General features: G+C 45.9%; 1 protein-coding gene across 1 annotated transcript in view; it reads left to right on the top strand.

Annotated features, from left to right (window-relative positions):
* The first annotated feature begins 783 nt into the window (after positions 1 to 783).
* LOC132394709 (carnitine O-acetyltransferase-like) overlaps positions 784 to 23,463 on the top strand; it is a 56,302-nt gene continuing 33,622 nt past the window's right edge. Inside the window, exons 1-7 of the mRNA XM_059971092.1 lie at positions 784 to 922; positions 1,054 to 1,367; positions 9,280 to 9,555; positions 10,864 to 10,982; positions 13,093 to 13,146; positions 16,640 to 16,805; positions 22,619 to 22,793. Of these exons, the coding sequence (XP_059827075.1) occupies positions 1,341 to 1,367; positions 9,280 to 9,555; positions 10,864 to 10,982; positions 13,093 to 13,146; positions 16,640 to 16,805; positions 22,619 to 22,793 (817 nt within the window). The 5' untranslated portion in view covers positions 784 to 922; positions 1,054 to 1,340. The remainder of the gene's footprint in view (positions 923 to 1,053; positions 1,368 to 9,279; positions 9,556 to 10,863; positions 10,983 to 13,092; positions 13,147 to 16,639; positions 16,806 to 22,618; positions 22,794 to 23,463) is intronic.

Here is a 23,463-nt window from a genome sequence, read left to right as displayed (position 1 = left end):
ATTGTTTGATGTCATTTCCAGTACCCAAGTGTAAAGGTGAAGAATATAATTGTTACTCCAGATCTGATGCAGCACAAAAAAACCCAAGAACCACAATAAATACATAAGATAGCATATGTACGTAGATTATCTGTATGTCCATAAAGTGATGCTAGGCTGTACATGAGTGTCAGGAAATACTAAAGTAGTGGTGGAGTTAGTGGGTGGAGGTGTTGGTCAGACTTACTGCTTGGGGAGAGTAACTGTTTTTGAGTCTGGTGTTCCTGGCCTGAATGCTGCTTTGCCTTTAACTGAGGAGAGTGGGGCAAACAGTTCCCGAGCCTTGAATGTGGGATCTTTCATGATGTTACTCTCCCCTTTCTGTGTATGTCCTTGGCACATGGATAGACTGTTTCTTCAATTCCATCAACACTGCCTGACTTGCTGAGCAAGGTGCGTGTCTGTTGCTCCATTCTCACCCGCTGTTTGTGGAAAACAAATTTGCGTGAATGTCCAACACTGCAAATAATATTTCATTGGCTGTAGACGTGTTTACTATGTCCTGAGGTCGCCAAGGGTATCATCTGAACGTCAGTATTTTTATTTATAATTTATTCATCGGATCCCTCCGACATAAAATTACAATACAAAACTCTCCTCAAATGAGTTCAGCTGGTGGAATCAACAGGTCGTTGATCTGTACTGGGGCGATATTAAAACCCACCCCGCCCTCCGACTAATCAGTATACCGTTCCGTTTTGCCTTCCGTCAACGAGTCATGGGCGTGTCTCTTTTCAATGTAAACAGTTTATTTTAAATCCGCGCCTCGGCGGAGAAATCTCCCTGCTCCTGACCTTGCGCATGTTTGTTTGCTGACATTTGATATTAAAGGCCTGGGCATACCATTGCAACCGCGGGCAAATGGAAGCTGTTTGAAGACGAGGTAAAAAAAAATCGGGTTCTAACCAGTGATTCAAACATTGACCGAACCGCCATGACATTAACCTAATTCAAAGAAAACCACAAACGGCTTATAAGTGCAATTATCCTGTATTTTTTTCTTGCATGTTTAAGGTAAATATCCTCCCACTGAAGTTCCATTTCACTTATCGGAGCACTCTTTTGTTGAACGCCTCCATCGCTGGCAGAAACTCCTGCACGTTTCCATCATCCCCTCTATTTTGAACACACACGTACGCAGGAGCCAGACAGAGGCGCCGGTGAACTCCTGCCATTTCCTTACATCCGACCCCGGCAGCTGGGAGGAAAGAAAACTGCAACTGGGAATATTTCTTTTTGGATTGTTTGCTTAAAATGTTCCCTTTGCTGCAATAAATGTATCCAATTAAAGGCCCATCACGATGCTGACGGCATCCACCCGCCTGCTGGTGAGTTTCCGATCGTCATTTAATTCCGGGTTGTTGCTCGTTACATTTGTAAAAAGATTTCGTTCAACTTTAAGGGGAGGAAGTACGAAATGTTCCACGTTGTAGCCAGCCCTCCAGTCGGTAACCTAATAATTCTCCGTTGCATTTACATTCCTGCAGCCGCTGGGAGCCGGTTCCTGCAGCCGCTGGGAGCCGGTTCCTGCAGCGGGCTTTGGAAACGTCTTGAATGTCACTCGCCTGAGGTCACAGTACTGACTATCCCCACCATTCACACTGACCTAGTGTGCTGGGCCGGGAGAGTTTGAGGCTGTGAGCCACACCAACAATTGCACGCACGCAGAAAATATTTAAAATTGAATTTACAGCTTGTTTAACTGTTGTTTTGAAATTGCACGGTATTAGTTTAAGCGCAAGAATTCTGCAGATGATGGAAATCCAGAGCACGCGCACAAAATGCTGGAAGAACTCAGCAGGTCAGAGGGGAATAAACAGTCTACTTTTCGGCCAGGACCTTTCATCAGGACTGAGTCGTAAACTGTTTACCCCCCTCCATTACAATAGTATCTTTTAGGGCTTGTGTATATTGGAGTTTACGAGAAAGAGGGCGATCTCATTGAGAACTATTGAGAGGCCAATATAGAGTGGATGTGGAGAGGATCTTTCCGAGAGTGAGTGAGTCTAGGGTCAGAGGGCACAGCCTCAGAACAGAGGGATGTACATTCAGAACAGATGGGGAGGAATTTCTTTAATCGGAGTGTGGTGAACCTGTGGATGTCAAGTCATTGGATGTATTTAACCAGAGGTTAACCAGAGGTTTTGATTAGTCAGGGCATCAAAGATTACGGAGAGAAGGCAGGAGAATGGGGTTGAGAGGGAAAATAAATCAGCAGGGATAGAATGGCAAATCATACTTGATGGGCTGAATGGCCTAATTCTGCTCCTATGTCTTATGTAACCCATGATCCCAGTTTGCTTCACAGCAGCTGTACAAAATGAAAAGGACATGGGCAGGATTCATGGAGGGTAATGAAAAACCCTCAGACCCCCCCCCCCCCCCACAAAAAAATAAATCCATGGTGAAAATAGAACTGCAAATGCTGGCAATCTGAAATGGAAACAAACAAAAGGTAACACTGGGCACGGTTGTTTCTGCAGAGCCTTCTGCACGGTAGCCGTGATAGTGTCAGCACGACACTATCACAGCTCGGGCGACTGAGATAATTTCCGGTGTCCTCTGTAAGAATTTTTGTACGTTCTTCCCGTGAGCGCACGGGTTTTCTCCGAGTGCTCCGGTTTCCTCCCACAGAATTACTGGTTGGTCTGTGTAAATTGTCCGGTATTTGGCTGGGATGGGTTGTTGGGCCAGAAGGACCTGTACTGTGCTCTATCTCTAAATAAATAATCAAATCACCCCGTCACTCCTTTTTTATCCATGTTCCACGTACCCAGGTCCATGAGTTAGACAGATTTTAAAAGATTCTTTTTTACTGCTTCACAAACGTTGCCTGTCGTGCCGAGTGTTTCTGGCGCATTGTTTTCATTCTGGCATTTTGATAACCCTGTGTGGATTTTGTTTTGAAGTTCACCGCCGTCAGAAGCCTTAGTGCGGAGGGTATTATAACAACACAGACAAAATGCTGAAGGAACTTAGTAGGTCAGGCAGCATCCACGCCTGGAGGGGAACACATTCTGTCTTAGAATGGCTGCAGCGTAGCTTCCAACCAATAGAATAGAATATTGTCAGCCATGGATTGTGGATGCTGCGTCTCCTGCCTGGGTACACGAGTCGGAGCAGAACAATATGGAGAGCAAGCTGTTGCCCACACAGCAGACGCTCCTTCTCCACACATCCGATGAGCCCGAAGTGACGGTAGAGACCAATGTACTTTGGCACAAGCAGTGCCACAGGAGTTGCCAGTCAGCGTTGAACTCTATGTAGGACTGCCCTAGGGAGCCCAGCTCTGCACTTTCCCTTGGGGGTCTGCTTGCCCCATGAGTGGGTGTAGCCGCAAGGCAGTGGAGGTTTGAGATCAGAGCTCTCCTTCTGATAGGCGAGTTCCGCTGGGCTCAGTAGTGAAATCACGTGAGAAGCCCAGGAGCTGGACGGTTGTCTGAAGCAGTCACCATTGGGAGCTTTAATTGGTAATGGGAGCTTGTCCCCACTATCTCCCCCGGTGGTAACAACCCTAAGGAACCATTAATTGTGGGTCAAATAATTTTCAACACTTTTGAGGTGAGCCCTCGTTCCCTTGCAGTTCCTACAAAAAGAGTCAGTCTGTGTTGTGGTGAGGGAGCTGGATGCAGTGGACATGGTGAGGATGTTTCCAGTCATGGGGAGTCTGGGACCAGAGGGCAGAGAGAAGAGCACGACGTTCTTTAGCCAGATGGTGGTTAATGTGGAATTCCTTGTCGCAGACAGCTGTGTCGACCAGGTTATTGGCTATATTTGAAGTGGAAGTTGATAGGTTCTTGATTGGGGTTGAAAGGATTAATAAATCAGCCATGATGGAAAGGTGGAGCAGACTCGAGGGGCCAAATGGCCTAATTCTGCACCTATGTCTTATGGTTTTTGGAAGCGAATGACCATCTGAGCACAACTGGTGTGATTTTGTCTTTAATGTCAGTTTAGAGTTGCGATGTGAGAGCTTGCTTTTTGCCCATGAGGACTTTTGGCAATGATGTGAGGCAGAATGTGCATATTGATGTGAAATTATGCAGCAAAATTCTGGAAACTGTGTGCGGTGCCGTGCGCAATCATAATCGGATGAAAAACGGATGTGGGAGCACGGAGGAACATCGGGAAATCTCCAGGAAGACCTTCTTCGTTGCTGCTGCTGCTGTGAGGTCCGGGACTGTGCTGGGAAGAACAGGCCCCCAGTCCTCGGGGTCGTGTTGCCGATGGCCGTTGGCGGGGGCGTCTTAATACGCTCGGCAGAGGATGGTGCTCGGAGAAGCTGTGCCGGAGGGGATGGTCGGAGGTTCGACGGACTCAGAGTCCACTGCGGTCAGGTCACTTTCGGTGTGTGCTGCGTCTGCGAGTCTGGGTTCGACGGAGCTCTCATAGTCCGCTGCATCTGCGAGGCTGAGTCGGGCGGCTCCATGGATGACGAGTCTGTCGGGACCCTCGGGACTTGTGGAAACCGTGTGGTGATTTCTTTTGAACTGATAGTTCTTTAACATCTTTGGACTATTTTTACTGTGCCCATGGTCTGTTTTTTTTATCAATTATGCTATTGTTTGCACTGTTGTAACTATGTGGTTTTGTTCAGGTCTTGTAGCTTTAGTTTTTGGTCTTGTTTTTGTCTGGTGGATTTGGAGCTCCTTTCTGGGGAACGCGCTAGACGGTAGCGTGAAATTAATACGCATCAGCCTCTCTGGACTCTGGATTGAAGATTGCCAAACGTTATGTAGATTTTCTGGTGTAGTCTGTTTTGTCATATGCTTTTGTGATATCATTCTGGGGGAACGTTGTCTCACTTTTTAACTGCATTGCATTTGTGGTTTCTAAATGACAACTGAACTTGAATCTGAATCTGAATTAGAATCAGAATCAGGTTCATTGTCACTTGCGTATATCGTGAATTTTGTTGTTTGCGGCAGCAGTGCATTACCTGAAAATTGCAACACAGAAGATCCTGCAGACGCTGGAAATCTAGTTACACACTCAAAATGGTGGAGGAACTCAGCAGGTCAGACAGCATCTGCAAATGAATAAACAGTTGATGTTTTGGGCTGAGACCTTCATCAGGACTGGAAAGTAAGGGGGAAGAAATCGGAATCAGAGGGGAGAAGACGGAAGGAATTGCGAGCTCATAGCTGGTACAGCATGCCCATAACCGTACGAATGTGGCAGCACGCAGAAGAAACCCATGTGGTCATGGAGAGAGTGTGCAATTGAACCCCAAACAGTGATCACTGGGGTGTTAGGGGAAGGGGGAAGAAGCCTGTATAAAGAGGGGAAGGAGTACAAGCTGGCTGGTGATAGGTGAGACCAAGTAAGCGGAGGTGGGTGGCCATGGAGGGCAGATGCTGGGAGGTGATGTGTGGAAAAGGGTTGAGAAGAAATGATCTGATAGTGAGGTAGTGTTCATGGCTGGACAATGGGGGAGAGAGGGATAATAAATCAGCCATGATGGAATAGCAGAGAAGACTCGATGGGCCGAATGAATTCTGCTCCTATGTCTGAATGTCTTCCTGAACCATTCTGAAATAAGACTGAGACCTGAACAAATTGGAGCAGAATTAGGCCATTTGGCCTGTTGAGTCTGCTGTGCTATTTCATCATGGCTGGTTTGTTTTCCCTCTCAGCCTCAATCTCCTGCCTTCTCCCCGTATCCCTTCATACCCTGACTGATCAAGAATCCATCCACCTCCTCCTTGATATTCCCAGTGACTTGACCTTCACAGCTGCCTGTGGCAGTGAATTCTACAGATTACCACTCGGGTTAAAGAAACTCCTCCTCATCTCCATTCCAAAAGGATGCCCCCTATTTTGAGGTTGTGTGCTCTGGTTTTAGACTCTCCCACCATAGGAAACATCCTCACCAAGTCCATTCTGTTAAGGGGTTTCCCCTTTTAATAGGTTTCAATGAGGTCACCCCTCATTCTTCTAAATTCTAGTGAGTACAGGCCCGGAGCTAACAGGCGCTCTGCATACGACAAGCTGTTTAATCCTGGTATTGTTTTTGTAGGCCTCTTTTGAACCCTCTTCAGTTTCACAATTTCCTTTCTAAGACAAGAAGCCCAAAATTGCCCACAAGACTCAAAGTGAGGCATCACCAGTGCTTTATAAAGTCTCAACTTCATATCCTTGTTTTTATGCTCTGGTCCTCTTGGAAGGATGCTAACATTGCATTTGCCTTCCTCACCACCAACTCAATCTGCTAATTAATCTTCATGCAATCCTGCACAATGACTCCCAAGTTCCTTTGTGCCTCAAAATTTTGAATTTTCTCTCCATTTAGAAAATAGTCTGCCCTTTTATTTCTTCGACTGAAGTGGATGACCAGACATTTCCAGACACTGTATTCCCAGTCTCCTAATCTCCGAGCCTCTCTACTTCCTCATGATGGAGGTTGGAAAAAAGCTGTTCCTGACACGTTGAGTGTGAGTGTTCAGGCTCTGATGGTAGTAATGAGAAGAAGGCTGCTCTCTGGTGGTGATGGATGTTGCCTTCCTGAGTAATCACCTTTTGAAGGTGTTGTCGGTGGAGTGGAGAGTTGTGCCCGTAATAGAGCTGGCTGATTTTAAAAGCTTTCTGCAGCCTTTTACATTATTCACTCTGGGTGTAATACGTATGACAATGACAGCAGATAGTGCAATGATGTTACCGCTCAGGATGTTGGAGTTTGGAGTTCAATTCCAGCACTGTCTCTGAGGAGTTTCTTCATTCTCCTTGTGAACTTTGGTGGTTTCCCCTGGGTGCACCGGTTTCCTCCCTCATCCCAAGGACGCACCAGTTAGTAGCTTAATTGATCATTGTATTTTGTCTCGTGATTAGGCTAGTGTTAAACAGGTAGGATGCAGGGCAGTGTGGCTCGTTGGGCCACAGGGGCCTGTTCGACGCAGTATCTCTAAATAAATAGTTAGGTTTTTTTGTGTCGAGGCTAGTGTGTGACTTGTACTGTGTAAAGGCCTCTGGTTATAATCATAGTTATTGATTCATCAATGGCTCCACAGTTTCCTGTAGCAATAAATTCTATAGATTTACCATCCTCTGTTTAAAGAAATTTTCCTCACCTCTGTTCTAAACAGACACCCTAGCAGCTGAGGCTGTACCCTCTAGTCCTGGACTCTCGCACTATTGGAAACAGGCTCTTCACATCTACTCTATTTAGGCCTTTCAATACTCAGTAGCTTTTACAGTACTTCTGAACTCCAGCAGTTTCAAGAACCACGCATTAATGCTGCACTTGGAATATTGTGCTCAGTTCTGGTCACGTCATTATAGGAAGTATGTCAAAGTTTTGGAGAGGATGCAGAGGAGATTCACCAGGATTAGAGAGCATGTCTTATGAGGATAGTTTGAGCATGCTAGGGCTTTTCTGTTTGGAGTGAAGGAGGATGAGAGGTGACTTGGTAGAGGTATCCAAAATGATCAGAGATCAAATAGATGACCACACACTTTTTCGAGTGCCATCCAGACAGATCATGCCATGTATTGAGGTTGTAAAAAGAAAACAGAATGCAGAATACAGAGAAAGTGCAGTCTAGGCAGACTAAGGACAAGGGCCACGATGAGGTAGATTGACACACCAATAGTTCACTTTTTAGTGGATGTGAAGGCTTGGTGGTAGGACTAAAGGCATAGAGTGTTTTCTAAACAGGGAAAAATTCAAAAACTGCAAAGGGATTTGGGAGTCCTAGTGCAGGACTCTCTAAAGTTAACTTGCAGATTGAGATGGTGGTAAGGAAGGTGTTTACCTTCATTTTGAGAGAACTAGATTCAAACGAGAGGACATGATTTGAGAGTTAGGGGGCAGAAGTTTAAGGGAAACACGAGGGGGTATTTCTTTACTCAGAGAGTGATAGCTGTGTGGAATGAGCTTCCTGTAGAAGTAGTAGAGGCCAGTTCAGTTGTGTCATCTAAGGTAAAATTGGATAGGTATATGGACAGGAAAGGAGTGGAGGGTTATGGGCTGAGTGCGGGTAGGTGGGACTAGGTGAGATTAAGGGTTCGGCACGGACTAGGAGGGCCAAGATGGCCTGTTTCCGTGCTGTGATTGTTATATGGTTATAGAATATAAAAGCAAGGATTTCTGAGGCATTGGAGTATTCTGAGTAACACGCACAAAAATGCTGGAAGAACTCAGCAGGTCGGGAAGCGTCTTTGGAGAGGAATGAAGAGCTGATGTTTCAGGGTCAGACCTTTCTTTGGTTTTCCAGCATCTGCAGATTCTCTTATGCTCAAAGAGTGCAGTTTTGGGCCTCTCATGTACGTGCTGGGACTGAAGAGGGTCCAGAGGAATGAAAGGGTTAACATATGGGGAGTGCTTGTTGACTCCAGGCTTGTACTCACTGGAGTCTAGAAGAATGGTGGGGGGGGGGGGGGAGAAATTTAATTAAAACCTCCTGAATATTGAAAGGCCTTGATAGAGTGGATGTGAAGAGAATGTTTCCAGTAGTGGGAGAGTGTAGGACAGGGGTTCCCAACCTTTTTCATATCATGGATCAATGCCATTAAGCGAGGGCTCCATGGACCTGAGACTGGGAACCCCTAGTCTAGGACCAGAGGGCAGAGGGTTCCTGATGATCTTCCCTCTCTCCCTTCTCTCATGCTCTCCTTCTTTATTCAACACAGTACGGGCCCTTCAGCACCTTTTAACTTGCTCTGACGAACCCTTCCCTCCACATAGCCCTGCACTCTTATCATCCACAGGAACTTAACGGTTAGCACACCGCTTTACAGTACAGGCAGCTCAGGTTCAATTCACGCCACTGCGTTCTCCCTGTGACCGCGTGAGTTCCCTCCATGTGCTCAGGGTTTCTCCCACATTCCAAAGGCCTGCTGGTTGGTAGGTTAATTGGTCAGTATAAATTGCCCTGTGGTCAGGCTAGGATTAAATTGGGGATTGCTGGGTGACAAGTGCCTATTCCAAGGTATCTCAATAAAAAATAAATAAGGTATCCTTCTACCAGCACCCCTGCCGGTGTGTTCCAACCCCCACCATCTCAGGAAACACTTATCTCTGACATCCCCCATTATACATTCCTTCCAATACCTTCGAGTTATGCCCTCTCATATTATCACCCTGGGAGACCGTCTCTGACTGACCACTCTATTGATGCCTCTTATCATGGTTATTGGTTGTACCCTCTCCTATTAGCTATTACCACCTTGGGAGACGGTGCCTGGCTGACCACTCGATTTTTGCCTCGTTGATTTTTTTTAATGCTTCTTCCTTTATTGCAGACAGTTGGACTATGGCGACCAGCACTCCTGGTCAAGCCTCCTGGCGTCTGCCATCCCATCACAAGGCCGATCTCTGGCTATGGTCGTTTGCCCCAGCTACCTGTACCTCCGCTGAGACATACCCTGGAGCGCTACCTCCTGGCGTTGCAGCCTCTGGTGAGCCCCGAGGAGCTGGAGCAGACGAGAGAGATGGTGAGAGAGTTCAGTAAGCCTTATGGCATTGGGTTGAAACTACAAGACAGGCTGGAGAAACGCTCCAGGAGAACTGAGAACTGGGTAAGTGCTGGCATTCACCCATCGTGTAAGGACTCTAAAGGGAACCTCGAGGGGGAAGAGAGGGAGGCATGTCAAAACTGAATACAGATTTCAGATTTCCGAATAAGGTTTATCACACGTACATTGAAGTGCGTAGTAAAATGTGCCATTTGTGTTGATAACCGACACAGCCGAAGCTGTGCTGGGGGTGGGGGACAGCCTGCACGTGTCGCTCTGCATTCTGCTGCCAGTGTGGCACGGCCACAATGTTCAGCAGGGCAACAAAGAACACAGCAAACCAAACGTACCAAGCCATCTCTCTTTGTGCTAGTTGATCCTCAGTATCCTCAGTTCAGATTGGCAACTGACTGGCATCTCTCTCTACAACCTCTATCAGCACAGGCTCCCTGCTCTACTCGCCTTATACCATGACTGAGCACAACTCCCATGCCATGTTTAAATTTGCTGACGACACCATTATCACTGACTGAATGAAAGGTGGCACTGAATCAGCATGTAGGAGTGAGATTGTACCAAGACGAAGGAGCTGATTATTAACTTAAGGAGGGGGAAACCAGAGGTCTATGGACCAATTCTCATCAGGAAATAAGAGGTGGAGAGGGTCAGCTACTCTTAATTCCGTGACGTTATCATTTCAGAGGATCTGTCCCGGGTCCAACACAAGTGCCATTATGAAGGAAGCATGGCAAAGCCTCTCCTTCCTGAGGAGTTTGCGAAGATTTGACATCTCATCTAAAACCTTGTCAAACTTCTGTTGAAGAGTGGTGGAGAGTGTATTGACTGGTTGCATCTTGGCCTGGTATGGAAAAACCAAAGCCCTTGAACAGAAAAGCCTATGAAAAGAAGTGGGTATGGCCCAATCTATCATGGGTGAAGCCCTCCCCACCACTGAGGACATCTGCATGGAGTGCTGTCACAGGAAAGCATCAAAGACCCCACCATCCAGCCATCCTCTCTGCTCACTGCTGCCATTCGGACCCTCAGGATTCACTCCACCAGGTTCAAGAACAGTTATTACGCTTCAGCTGTCAGGCTCTTGCCCATGATGGAGTTGGCTGAGTTCACATCTTCCTGCAGATTTTTTTCCAATCCTGTGCATTGCCCCCTCCATACCAGACAGTGATGCAGCCAGTTAGAATGCTCTCCATGGCACACCTGTAGAAATTTGCTGGAGTCTTTGGTGACGTACCAATTCTCCTCTAGCTCCTAATGAAGTATAGCCGCCCGTGTACCCTTTCCATAGTTGCATCAATATTTACATCCTCAATCCAGCACCGCCCTCTCTCAACTCATTTCCTTCTCTTTCAGCTGACTGACTGGTGGCTCCAGAGTGCTTACCTGACATGTCGACTGCCCCTGGCCGTTCACTCGAACCCTGCCGTGGTTCTCCCCAAACAGGACTACAGTGACTGGAAAGGGCAGCTCAGGTAGGGTGGTCACGGGCCAATCACTTCTCTCGAGTATCAAAATAAAATTTATGGATAAAGAGAAGTTGCGTGCAAGAATAACTCGTGCAATGCCATTCCCTTTGTACATTCACAGACGATGTGATTAGTAGTATTCTGTTGCATTCCTTCAATCAAATCAAATTAAATCATTCAAGCCGTACGTGGATATGGCTGAATGGGACGGCATTCCCCGGGGGCAAAGCTGCAAAAACATACACGAACATTCAAAATAACGAGAGAACATTGTCATGCAAGAAAACACATTTTTAGTCTAAGACCCTAAGCAACAAGTCCTGCAAGTTGCCAGTGGCCCAGCCAGAAATTCCTCCAATCTAACGCTGACAGGGGAGGCCACCCCCAACTGAGCACGGACGCTATGCTACACCTGGACTGCAGCAGCAGGCAAGCCTGAGGCTTGTGGCCTTGTCCTTGCCACAACAGGGGTGACACCGCTGCCTCGCCATCAAACAAGGGTAAATGGCCTCTGGCAAACATCCAGGACATTCACTCGCGGTTTCACTGCATGTAACCTTCTGGAGCCTTGGAGTAGCAAGCAGGTCTGCACCCAGTTCAGAACCTCTGAACCCAATCTGGCTCCTCCCACGGTCCATCGGCCCAGCTCTGCTCCAGTGGCCTGAACCTCCTTTCGCAGCCCAATAGCTGGCCTCTTCTTCTGTGTACCGCCGGCTGGCTCCTACAACACCCTGGCGAGCTACTCCGAACTATGAGCAGCTCACTGATACGGTGGATCTGCTGTACTCATAGTTATTGGAGTCTAGTGTTATCTTGTGATTTAAAAAAAAACACACATTTAACAAAGAAAAACTTTTGGTTGGCCCCCAGGAGGCTGCTGCGTTCTGTACGCACTGCCTTCTTGCCAGAAGTAAGAGAGGCAGCAACAGGGTTGTTAACGCTCATGACTAAAAGGCTTGGGAGCAAAATTGGTCCACTTGGCCAATCAAGTCTGTTCTGCCATTCAGTCATGGCTGATTTATTTTCCCTCTTGACCTCATTCTCCATAACCTTTGATGTCTTTCCTAATCAAGAATCTATCAACCTCTGCTTTAAATATACCCAGCATACCCTCAGCTGTCTGTAGCAATGAATTCACATATTCATCACAGTCTGCCTAAAGAATTTCCTCCTCATCTCTGTTTTAAGAGGACATCCTTCTATTTTGAGGCTCTGCACTCTGGTCCTAGACTGCCCCACTGTAGGAAACATTCTCTCCACGTCCACTCTATCTAGGACTTATTGAATCTTAATATTGAACGAGGACATATTGAAACTCTAGGACCTATTGAAACAATAGGTCGCAATGAGATCTTCCTGGGGTGGTCCAGTCCTATAGTAAATGAGGAACTTCACTCCTCAACTGGGCCCCTCCGTCTCGAGTAGCCGAAGAACCCTACACTCTGGTCCTTCCCCACAGAGCCCTTGCGGTGTCTGCACCGAGCTTCAGTGTGTTCCTCGGCTGCCCTCTTCCAGCCGGGAATGTGCCCGTTGGCAGGGCAGCAATCCTCGGTGGGCATCTCGACGTGCCGGCAGACCAACAAGCTTCGGTTGTCCTTCGCCGAGTTGCTGATCTGTCACTTTTCTCTGCACTCTTTGGTTCCCCCCCCCATGGACCTGTATCATCCTTTTGCTCTATTGTTTTTGCAGTCTTTTTCTTCTCTCTTTGTTCTGAATAATTTATACATGAAATATATATAATTTATATTTATTGAGATGCAGTGCAGAAAAGGCCCTTCGAGCTATGCTCACCAGCAATCCCCTGATTTAATCCTAACCTCACCCTGGGACAGTGACCAATTAGCTTACCAACTGGCAGGCCTGTGGACTGTGGGAGGAAACCGGAAGCTCAGAGGAAGCCCACGTACACACTCCTTACAGGCAGTGGCGGTAATTGTACCCGGGTCGCCGGTTCTGTACTAACCACTATGCTATCGTGCCGCCAATGTGTGCTGTCTGCACTGAAATACCTGTGATACTGGTGCAAGCGTGCTTCTCTCCCCTGTACCTGAACCTTGCTCATGTGACGATAAACTCAATGCAACTTTATTCTTACTGTCTTTTCCTCGCCCATCAGGTTTGCAGCCATGCTAATCGCTGGAGTGTTGGACTTCAAGTCTAAGCTTGACAGGCAAGTACTTCTCTGGTCGACGTCTGGACCTTCTCAGAGTTCAATACCAGAATAGTGTGCTCCGCGGGAAACCTGATTGGTAGACCCCACCATTCTGAGTGCAGAGCTGCATTACACTCAGTGGCCACTTTTTTAGGTCCACCTGTTTGTTAATGCAAATATCTAGTCAGCCAATCACAAGGCTTCGACTCAATACTTCAAAAGCATGCAGACACGGTAAGAGGTGTGATGTAAGTGACTTTGACCGTGCCAGACAGCGTAGTTGAGTATCTCAGAAACGGCTGATCTCCTGGGCTTTTCATGCACAGCACACTCTAGATTTCACAGAGAACGGTGTAAAAGAGTGACAGTTTTGTAGGTGAAAATGCCTTGTTAATGAGAGAGATCAGAGGAAAACAGCTAGACTGTTTCAAGCTGATATAAAAGGGGAAACTCAAATAACCACACATTACAACAGTGGTGTGCAGAAGAGCATCTCTGAACACACATGTTGAATCTTTAAGTCGATGGGCTACACCGGGCAACGGTCACGAACATGCACTCAATGGCCACTTTATTTGGTACAGGAGGAACCTAATAAAGTGCCTACTGAGTTTATTTCAATGTCACTGAAAGAGGTTGCCTGTGATGCAATTGACTGTACCTACCACTTCTTGTAGCCTTTTCTGTACCTGGACATAAGTGTTTTCATACCAGGCCATGATGCAACCGGTCAGGACACTCTCCACTGAGCACCCCAACAAACCAATGCAGTTTATTGGCAAATGCAGATCTCCACAACCCAGGCCATGCCCTATTCTCACTGCTGCCATCAGGAAGAAGGTACATGAGCCTCATGTCCTACACCATCGGGTTCAGGAACTGTTAGTACCCCTCAACCCCTGAACCAGTGGAGATAACTTCACTCAACTTCACTTGCCCCATCACTGAGCTGTTCCCACAACCTATGGACTCACTTTCAAGGACTCTTCATCTCTTGTTCTCGATAGTTATTTTTTCCACAATAGTTGCTTGTTCTGTTGTGTGTGGTCTTTCATTGATTCATCTGGGTTTCTCGGATTTACTGTGATTGCCCACAAGGAAACAAATCTGGGGGTTCTCTATGATGACATATCTGTACTTAGATAGTTAATTTAGTTTGAACTTTGAACTCATTCAGCATGTCTCGAGAGGAGTTGAACAAAGGGTTTATTTTTATTCCCAGAATGTTTGGAAATTGTTGTGAGAAAAAATAGCACCATCTCTCATCATATTTAGTGTCAGAATCAGGTTTATTATCAGTGACAGACAGAATGTCATGAAATCTGTTGCCTTGTGGCAGCAGTACAATGCAATTCATAAATTATACTATAGCCTACAATAAAAAATAATTAAATTAGTGCCACAAACAAGAGCAAAGATAATAAGGTGAAGTTCATGGACTGTTCAGAAGTCTGATGGTAAAGAGGATGTTCCTAAAATGTTGAGTTTGGGTCTTTTAAAGATTTGAACAGTGCCTGGATGAGTTTGTGAAAGACTGGTTCTGCTGGACTGTGAATTGAGAACTGAAGTTGCTCTTTATCAGCCGACAGGAGACAACTCTCCCACAAGAAAGAGGGACAGCTGCTGCGCCTGCACTGACACCTCCGTGCTCACCAGCAGTTAGGCCCCAAGCAGTCTTTCCACGTGAGGCAACATTTCACCTGCAAGGCTCAATGACTATATCTGGGGCTCTCAGTGTGACCTCCTCTACATCGGTGAGACCCAGTGTAGATTGGGGGAACTGCTTCATCCAGCCCCTTTGCTCTGTTTGTCACAAAAGGCAGGATTCCCTGGTGGCCAGCCATTGCAATTCGACTTCCCATTCCTATTCCACATGTTGGTCCATGGCCACGATGAGGAGACACTCAGGTTGGAGGAACAATACTTTTGGATAAACTTCAACCTGACAGTATGAACACTGATTTCACTAACTTCCTGTAATTTCTCCCCCTCCCCCCTTCTCTCATTTTCCATTTGCCATTCTGGCTCCCCTGCGAGCCCTTCTCCTCTCACCCTCTAATTCCTCTCCTCTTTCCCTTTCTCCCAGATCCACTGTCCTCCCCTGTCAGATTCCTTCGTCAGTGCTTTACCTCTTCTACCTAAGCTCCCAGCTTCTTACTTTATCCCCTCTTCCCACACCCATCCACGCTCCCCCTTCACCGGTCTCACCCATCACCTACCTGTTCATACTCCTGCCCCTCCCTGCGCCTTCTCCTTCTGGCGTCCTCTCCCTTTTACAGTCCTGCTGAAGGGTCTCAGCCTGAAACGTGTTCTGCTTGTTCTTCTCCATAGACGCTGCTTGACCTGCTGAGTTCCTCCATTATCTTGTGTTTGTTCTCCATTAGAAAGTTACTTTTCAGAATTCTCCCGCTGCCCTTTTGGATGGTGTGTCCCACACCCTAAGAAACCTGTGTGAAAGAAAAATCTCCTCAGCATCTCCACGCTGCTTTTGCCATGAGCATTTCAGTCCATTTCCACGGGGGTTGTTACAGCTCTGCAGCTATACCAGACCTTGTTCAGACCCCACTTGGAGTTCTGGTCACCTCACTACAGGAAGGATGTGGACACTATTGAGAGAGTGCAGAAGAGATTTACAAAGGTGTTGTCTGGATTGGGGAGCACGCCTTATGAGAATAGGTTGAGTGAACTCGGCCTTTTCTCCTTAGGGCGACGGAAGATGAGAGGTGACCTGATAGAGGTCTATAAGATGACAGGGGGCATTGATTGTGTGGATAGCCAGAGGCTTTTTCCCAGGGCTGAAATGGCTAACATGAGGAGGCATAGTTTTAAGGTGTTTGGTACTGGGGGAATGTCAGGATGTGTTTTTCACACACACAGTGGTGGGTGTGTGGAATGCACTGCCAGCAATGGTAGTGGAGACAAATACAATGGGGTCTTTTAAGAGACTCTTAGAAGGGTACATGGAGCTTAGAAAAATAGAGGGCTGTGTGTAGGGAAATTTGAGACAGTTTCTAGAGAAGGTTACATGGTCAGCTCAACATTGTGGGCCGAAGGGCCTGTAATGTGCTGTAGATTCTATGTCCTATGTTCACAGATTGCTCCAGACACTAACTTATAAATGGGAAAATGGGAATCTTCTCCTGCCTCTCATAGCCTCACATTAACTCCTTCATGTCTAAATGATTTTGTTGGATCCACTGAAGTTGGATTTGTTTTTAAAGTGTCTTACAAGCTTGGGCTTGTGTGGTGTAGCCGTTAGTGTAACGCTTTACGGCGCCAGTGACTGGGTTCGCTCCCGCTGCTGTCCGTAAGGAGTTTGCACATTCTCCTGGGTTTCCTCAGAGTGCACCGGTGTCTTCCCACCTTCCAGAGCTGTAAGGGTTAGTAGGGTGCATTGGGTGGTGCAGGTTTGTCGAGCCGGAAGGGCCTGATACCGTGCTGTATGTCTAATAAAAAATAAATTAAATATTGCAAGATGCTGACATTTCATTCTCCATTCTGCTTTCTTTAGCCAGTTACTTCCAACAGAGTATAGTCGAGGCAAACCCCTCTGCATGGATCTCTACAGCAAAATCCTGTCTTCCTGCCGCATCCCCGGGCCCAAGCGTGACTCTTTGATAAACTACGGCTATAGCCGGTCCCCACCAACACACATCACCGTTGTCCGGAACTTCCAGGTAAAGTCGAAGCTATTGACATAGCCTTTACTTATTTCATTTAGTATTGTTTGGAGACAGAGCGCGGAACAGGCCCTGCAGACCCCCAATTTAACCCTAGCCTAATCATGGGGCAATTTACAATGACGAACTAACTCACTGACCAGTGTGCCTTCAGACTGTGGGAGGAAACCCACTCAGTTCACAGGGAGAACATACAAACTCCTTTCTGACTCCGCTGGAGCTGAAATCTAAGCGCTGATGGAGACCGTGGAGGAGGTGTTGTTGCCAATCTGAACTAACTGACGTCTGCAAGTGAGGAAATTGAGGATCCAATTGCATAAGGAGATACTGAGGCAAAGGTCAAGGTTCTGAGGGGATGAAGATAGTGAACTAGTGGATACGGCCCAGTCCCTCACGGGTAAAGCTCTCCCCACATTGAGCACTTCTACGTGGAGCATTGTCGCAGGAAAGCCGCACTCACCACCCAGGCCATGCTCGCTTCTAGCTACTGCCATCAGGAAGAAGATACAGGAGCCTCGGGATTCGCACTACCGGGTTTAAGAACAGTCATTACCACCGAGCATCAGACTCTTGAACCAGAGAGGTTATTGTCACTTGTATATTGAAATATACAAGGACATTTGCATCAAATCAAATCAGCGAGGACTGTACTGTGGGCACCCTCAACTCAACCCCAACATCAGAATCAGAATAAGGTGGATTATCACCGGCATGTGACGTGAAATTTGTTAACTTAGCAGCAGCAGTTCAATGCAAAACATTATCTAGCAGAGAGAGAAAAAAAAATAATAGATAAAATAAAACATAATAAATACACAAGTAAATCAATTACATATATTGAGTAGATTTAAATATATGTCCAAAAACAGAAATACTGTATATTAAAAAAGTGAGGTAGTGTCCAGAGCTTCAATGTCAATTCAGGAATTGGATGGCAGAGGGGAAGAAGCTGTTCCCGAATCACTGAGTGTGTGTCTTCAGGCTTCTGTATCTCCTACCTGATGGTAACAGTGAGAAGAGGGCATGCCCTGGGTGCTGGAGATCCTTAATAATGGACACTGCCTTCCTGAGACACCACTCCCTCCCTGGGTACTTTGTAGTCTCATGCCCAAGATGGAGCTGATTAGATTTACAACCTTCAGAAGCTTCTTTTGGTCCTGTGCAGTAGCCCCCCACCCCCCCATACCAGACAGTGATGCAGCCTGTCAGAATGCTCTCCATGGTACAACTATAGAAGTTTCTAAGTGTATTTGTTGACATGCCAAATCTCTTCAAACTCTTAATATATAACCGCTGTCTTGCCTTCTTTAGAACTACATTGATATGTTGGGACCGGGTTAGATCCTCAGAGATGTTGACACCCAGGTACTTGAAGCTGCTCACTTTCTCCACTTCTGATCCCTCTATGAGGATTGGTATGGGTTCCTTCGTCCTACCCTTCCTGAAGTCCACAATCAGCTCTTTCGTCTTACTGACGTTGAGTGCCAGGTTGTTGCTGCGGCACCACTCCACTAGTTGGTATATCTCACTCCTGTACGCCCTCTCGTCACCACCTGAGATTCTGCCAACAATGGTTGTATTGTCAGTAAACTTGCAGATGGTATTTGAGCTCTGCCTAGCTACACAGTCATGTATACAGAGAGTAGAGCAGTGGGCTAAGCACACAGCTGTGAGGTGCACCAGTGTTGATCTGTTCCGACACCCTAGGGACTCACTTTCAAGGACTCATCTCACGTTCTCGATATTTATTGTTTATTTATTTATTTAAAATTACTTTGCTTGTTTTTAAAAAAAATCCTTTGTATTTAATGTGAATGCTTGCAAAAAGTGAATCTCAGTGTAGTATACGGTGACATATAAGTACTTTGATGATAAATTTACTTCGAACTCTTGAGTAATTACCAGAAGTTGCAGAACCACCGTGCATTACATCATTCATGTCAACTCTAAAGTGATTCCACACCCTACAGCCTCATTCTCAAAGACCCTAAAGCTAATTTTCTAAAAATTATTTGATTTGCATTTGCACAGATTGTTTTCTTTTCCTAACTGGTTGTCTGTCAGTACCTGTGTGTTTTTCATTTTTATTCTACTGTGTTTCTTTGCTCGACTGTGAACGCCTGCAAGGGAATCAGTCGCAGGGTAGTATTTCTTGACAGGCAGTACTGTGACAAGCTGGACTGCGTAGAAGTCTTAGGTGACAGCTAGGATGCTTAAGACTTTTGTACAGTACTATATTAAGGTGTGGAGAGGAAAGGATTGTAAATCTGGCAGGAACAAAGGATGTTGGGAACGGTGAGATGCGGAGGTGTGTGGGACAGAGAAGGAGTGTCAGGGACGGGCGTGGCAAAGAGCAAGTTCATTAGATTCCAAACAATTGGTTTTTTGATCATTACAGTATGTCTCTTTGGTGCTTCCAGTTCTCTCCCCTCTCCCTTCCCCTTTCCCAACCACGTTTCCTCTCTCCCTGCCCCCTTCCTACTCTCAGTCCACAATGGAGACCCATATCAGAATCAGGTTTATCTCATACGTCTCATGAAATTTGTTTTTTTTTTGTGTGGCCACAGTACAGTGCAATACATACAATTACCCTAGCTACATATGTGCCTAAAATTTTTTTACAGACATGTATATTGATAGTTTACTTTGAAGTTTTGAATTCCGTGTTCATGTAATCAATGTAAAGTTGGTTGTTTTTCCACTTTGCTGAAGGTAGGTGGAGCATTTGCACCTCGTTGTTCACTGGTGGCCAGAAATTTTCAGCTGGAGACCGTTCATGGTTTGGTATGTGATCAGGTTTCCTCGTCTTGGCAACAGCCAAAGTGCTCTTTGCCTCATTCGTAACTCTTGCCTGGAAGTTCCAAGCACCGGTACACGTGTGTGAGCAGAGAGCTTCACTCTGATGCGATTCAAATCTCTGTCTGGAATTGTATCAGCTTTATATTGATTTAACAAACTGCGTATACCACTCCATAATGCCGTCAGCACAAGATATTTGAAAGAAACATCAAGTACTGCTCATTTTCATTAGGGAGTCTGCTGTGCCTGAGTAAATGGTGAGTATATGTCAGTGGCTGTCCTCTTCAGCAACAATGATGAGACAGCATCGCGAGAGAAGGTATAGATGCTTGTCATATGGTATGAGTACAACTGTTTGAATCTCAAGATGGACTAGACAGTAGGGATGATTGTGGGCTTCAGGAAAGCACATCGATGGCTCTGGTACAGAGAGAGTGACGAGCTCTAAGTCCCTTGGCGAGCACATAACAGACGATCCAACCTGGAATCCCAACACCACCTCACTAGTCAGGAAGGGATGGCAGTGACTGGACTTTCTGAAGACAATAGACAACAGGTGCAGGAGTAGGCCATTCGGCCCTTCTAGCCAGCACCGCCATTCACTGTCAGTACACAATCAGTACCCCGTTCCTGCCCTCTCCCCATATCCCTTGACCCCGCTATCTATAAGAGCTCTATCTAACTCTCTCTTGAATGCATCCAGAGACTTGGCCTCCACTGCCTTCTGGGGCAGAGCATTTCACATATCCACCACTCCCTGGGTGAAAAAGTTTTTCCGCATTTCTGTTCTAAATGGCCTACCCCTTATTCTTAAACTTTGGCCTCTAGTTCTGGACTCACCCATCAGCGGGAACATGCTTCCTGCCTCCAGTGTGTCCAATCCCTTAATAATCTTTTATGTTTCAATCAGATCCCCTCTCATCCTTCTAAATTCCAGTGTATACAAGCCCAGTCGTTCCAATCTTTCAACTTATGAAAATCCCGCCATTCCGGGAATTAACCTTGTGAATCTACGCTGAACTCCCTCAATAGCAAGAATGTCCTTCCTCAAATTTGGAGACCAAAACTGCACACAATACTCCAGGTGGGGTCTCACCAGGGCCCTGTACAACTGCAGAAGGACCTCTTTACTCCTATACTCAATTCCTCTTGTTATAAAAGCCAGCATGCCAAGAGACTGAGGCACACAAGGCTCCCTGCCCCCTTAAACATCTTTACACAGGAGCAGCGTGGAGAGGGTTCTGTCTGGCTGCATCATTGTGTGGTCCGGAAGCTATAAGGAAGGAGGTACAGGAGCACCTGTGAGACTGGTTAACAGCTTCGCCCCTCAGCCTGTGATCCCGTCCTAGTGACGGGACTTCAGTGGTGACAAGGTATTCATTAGTCCAGGGGTGGGCAAACTTTTTGACTTGAGGGCCACAAAGGGTTCTAAAATTTGACAGGGGGGCCGGACCAGGAGCAGATGGACGGAGTGTTTTGGTAATACACCTCATAAGAGAAAATAAAATATCATGGCATATGTAGAAAGCATGTGCTTTAATTTCAATTGAAAATGAACAAATGCATTACAACAAAATATCTGTCTTTGAAGTCCCATGGTATTTAGCTATTTATTGAAATGACTTTTAAAACACTGAAAATTAAATGAATAAAATACAGCTTTTTTTAATAGTAACAGTTATTATTTTAAAGCACTGAAAATTCTGTTATCCTTCAAGATATTATCATCATCACTCTCCTCCTGACTGTCTTTATTTCAAAAACGGTAGGAGATGCAGGTCTACTTGTCCTGCTCCTTCTTATTCAATTGTCCCCTGTGCCAAAACTCAACAACGACCCGCACAATGACAGAACAGTGAGAGCACGCCAATATGCGGAGCTCTGTGCTCGCAAATCCCCACAGGCTATCTCCCTTAGCCGGAACGCTGGCTCATTGTGAGCCGGTTCGGATGTGCCAGGAAATGGGTCGCCACAAAGTCACAAAGTAAAGCGCAAATGTAGAGTAATATGCTGCACCTCAACAAAGGTCAATGTATATAGAGTGCGTCATCTATTGGGGAAACGGCAGAATTGCGGGGAAAAAACGTTAACAAGGTTTATTAATATAATTTCATCAAGTTCTGCGGGCCGGATTAAAAAGCTTAACGGGCCGCATATGGCCCGCGGGCCGTAGTTTGCCCATGCCTACATTAGTCTATGCTAGCTGCTAATCTGTCATGACGAGGGAACATATTTCTGTTGTTTTTACAGAGATTTTAGTTTCTGTTCGGTGATAGTAGCTCTGGTTTCAAAATTCAAAGTAAATTTATTATCGAACTAAGTATACGTCATCACATTCTATCCTAAGGTTCATTTTCTTGTGATCATTTACAAGAAAATAAAGAAATACAATAAAATTTATGAAAACTAAGACACAGGTACAAAGGAGGACAAATCTTGCCAGTAATAAAAAAGTAATAAATAGTACTGAGCAGATGTCTGTGTTGTTTTGAAAAAAAATCTTACCTCTGACATCAGCTTATAATCAAAAGTTCAAAGTAAATTTATTATTAAAGTATGTATATGCTACAATACAAGTCGCATATACATTTTCTTGCAGGCACTTACAGGTGTCCCCCACCCTTTACAAAGGTAGAGCGTTCATATGCAACCTTTCTTAAGCCAAAATGGCGTAAAGCGAAGAAGCATTAATTCATATGGGAAAAATTTTCGTAAAAGTGAAAATCCTCTTTGTAATGTGAAAACAGGTTACTAATGTAGGTCTTTTATAAAAGCGAAATGGCGTAAAGCAAACATTTGCAAAGTGGGGGACACCTGTATAGGGCAAAACACAGTTGAATTCATGACAACCAAAAAATAGCAAAGACTGACAAACAACAAATGTGCAAAAGAAGACAAATTGTACAAATAATAAAGAAATAACTATACTGAGAATATGAATTGTTGGGAACTGACCCCGGTGATGATTTTACTAATGGCTGCACTAACGCCACACTAACTCGTGCTTTCAGTTCTTCCACCTGGATGTGTACAACAGCGACGGCTCCCCACTCACCGTGGACCAGATCCACATGCAGCTCCAGCGCATCCGGAATTTCTCCTGGAAGACGGACAAGGAGCCACTGGGAGTTCTGACCAGTGATCACCGGAACACCTGGGGCCAGGCCTACAATACGCTGATGAAAGGTAAAAACCCCGAATGATCGCAGCAACAAAAGAAGGTAGTATTGTGAAAGAGTGAGGTGATTGGAGGAAAGCATAGATATTACCCAGCAACCATCGAACTTGTGAACAACTGATCCCACAACCTACAGTAATACACACACAATGCTGGAGGAACTCAGCAGGCCAGGCAGCACCTATGGAAACGATTACGGCCGATGCTTCAGGCTGAAACCCTTTGGCAGGACCACAACCTACAGACTCACTTTCAAAGACTTTAAAATTCATGCTATCTGTATCACGTTTGTTCATTATTTCCCATTTTTTGTATGTACACTGACTGTTTTCTTTTGCACATTGATTCTTTGTCAGTCTTTGTGTGTAGTTTTTCATTCACACTATTGTGTTTCTCTGTTCCACTGTGAATTACTGTTTTACTCAGCCATCACTCAGTGTTGTGTGTATCATCATCTCTCACCTCCCCTCTCTGAGACAGAACATTCTGCCCTCAGTAAGGGCCTCACATTTGTCCCCCTGTGCCCACACCTCAGTGAATCCCGCCCCCACCGTGACGCTGAGCTCTTTGTGCCTATTTCTTAGGCAAGGGCTCTCCACCCCACATCGATGACCTCTTCTCCCATCTTCAACCAGCCTCCTCTTTCTGGACACCCCACCCTGGTCTTCCGGCTGCTCT

The sequence above is a fragment of the Hypanus sabinus genome, chromosome 5 (genome assembly GCF_030144855.1).
Source record: "Hypanus sabinus isolate sHypSab1 chromosome 5, sHypSab1.hap1, whole genome shotgun sequence".
Lineage (NCBI taxonomy): Eukaryota > Metazoa > Chordata > Chondrichthyes > Myliobatiformes > Dasyatidae > Hypanus > Hypanus sabinus.
The sequence above is the reverse complement of the archived record's forward strand: the minus strand, read 5'-3'. Positions and strand labels throughout refer to the sequence as shown.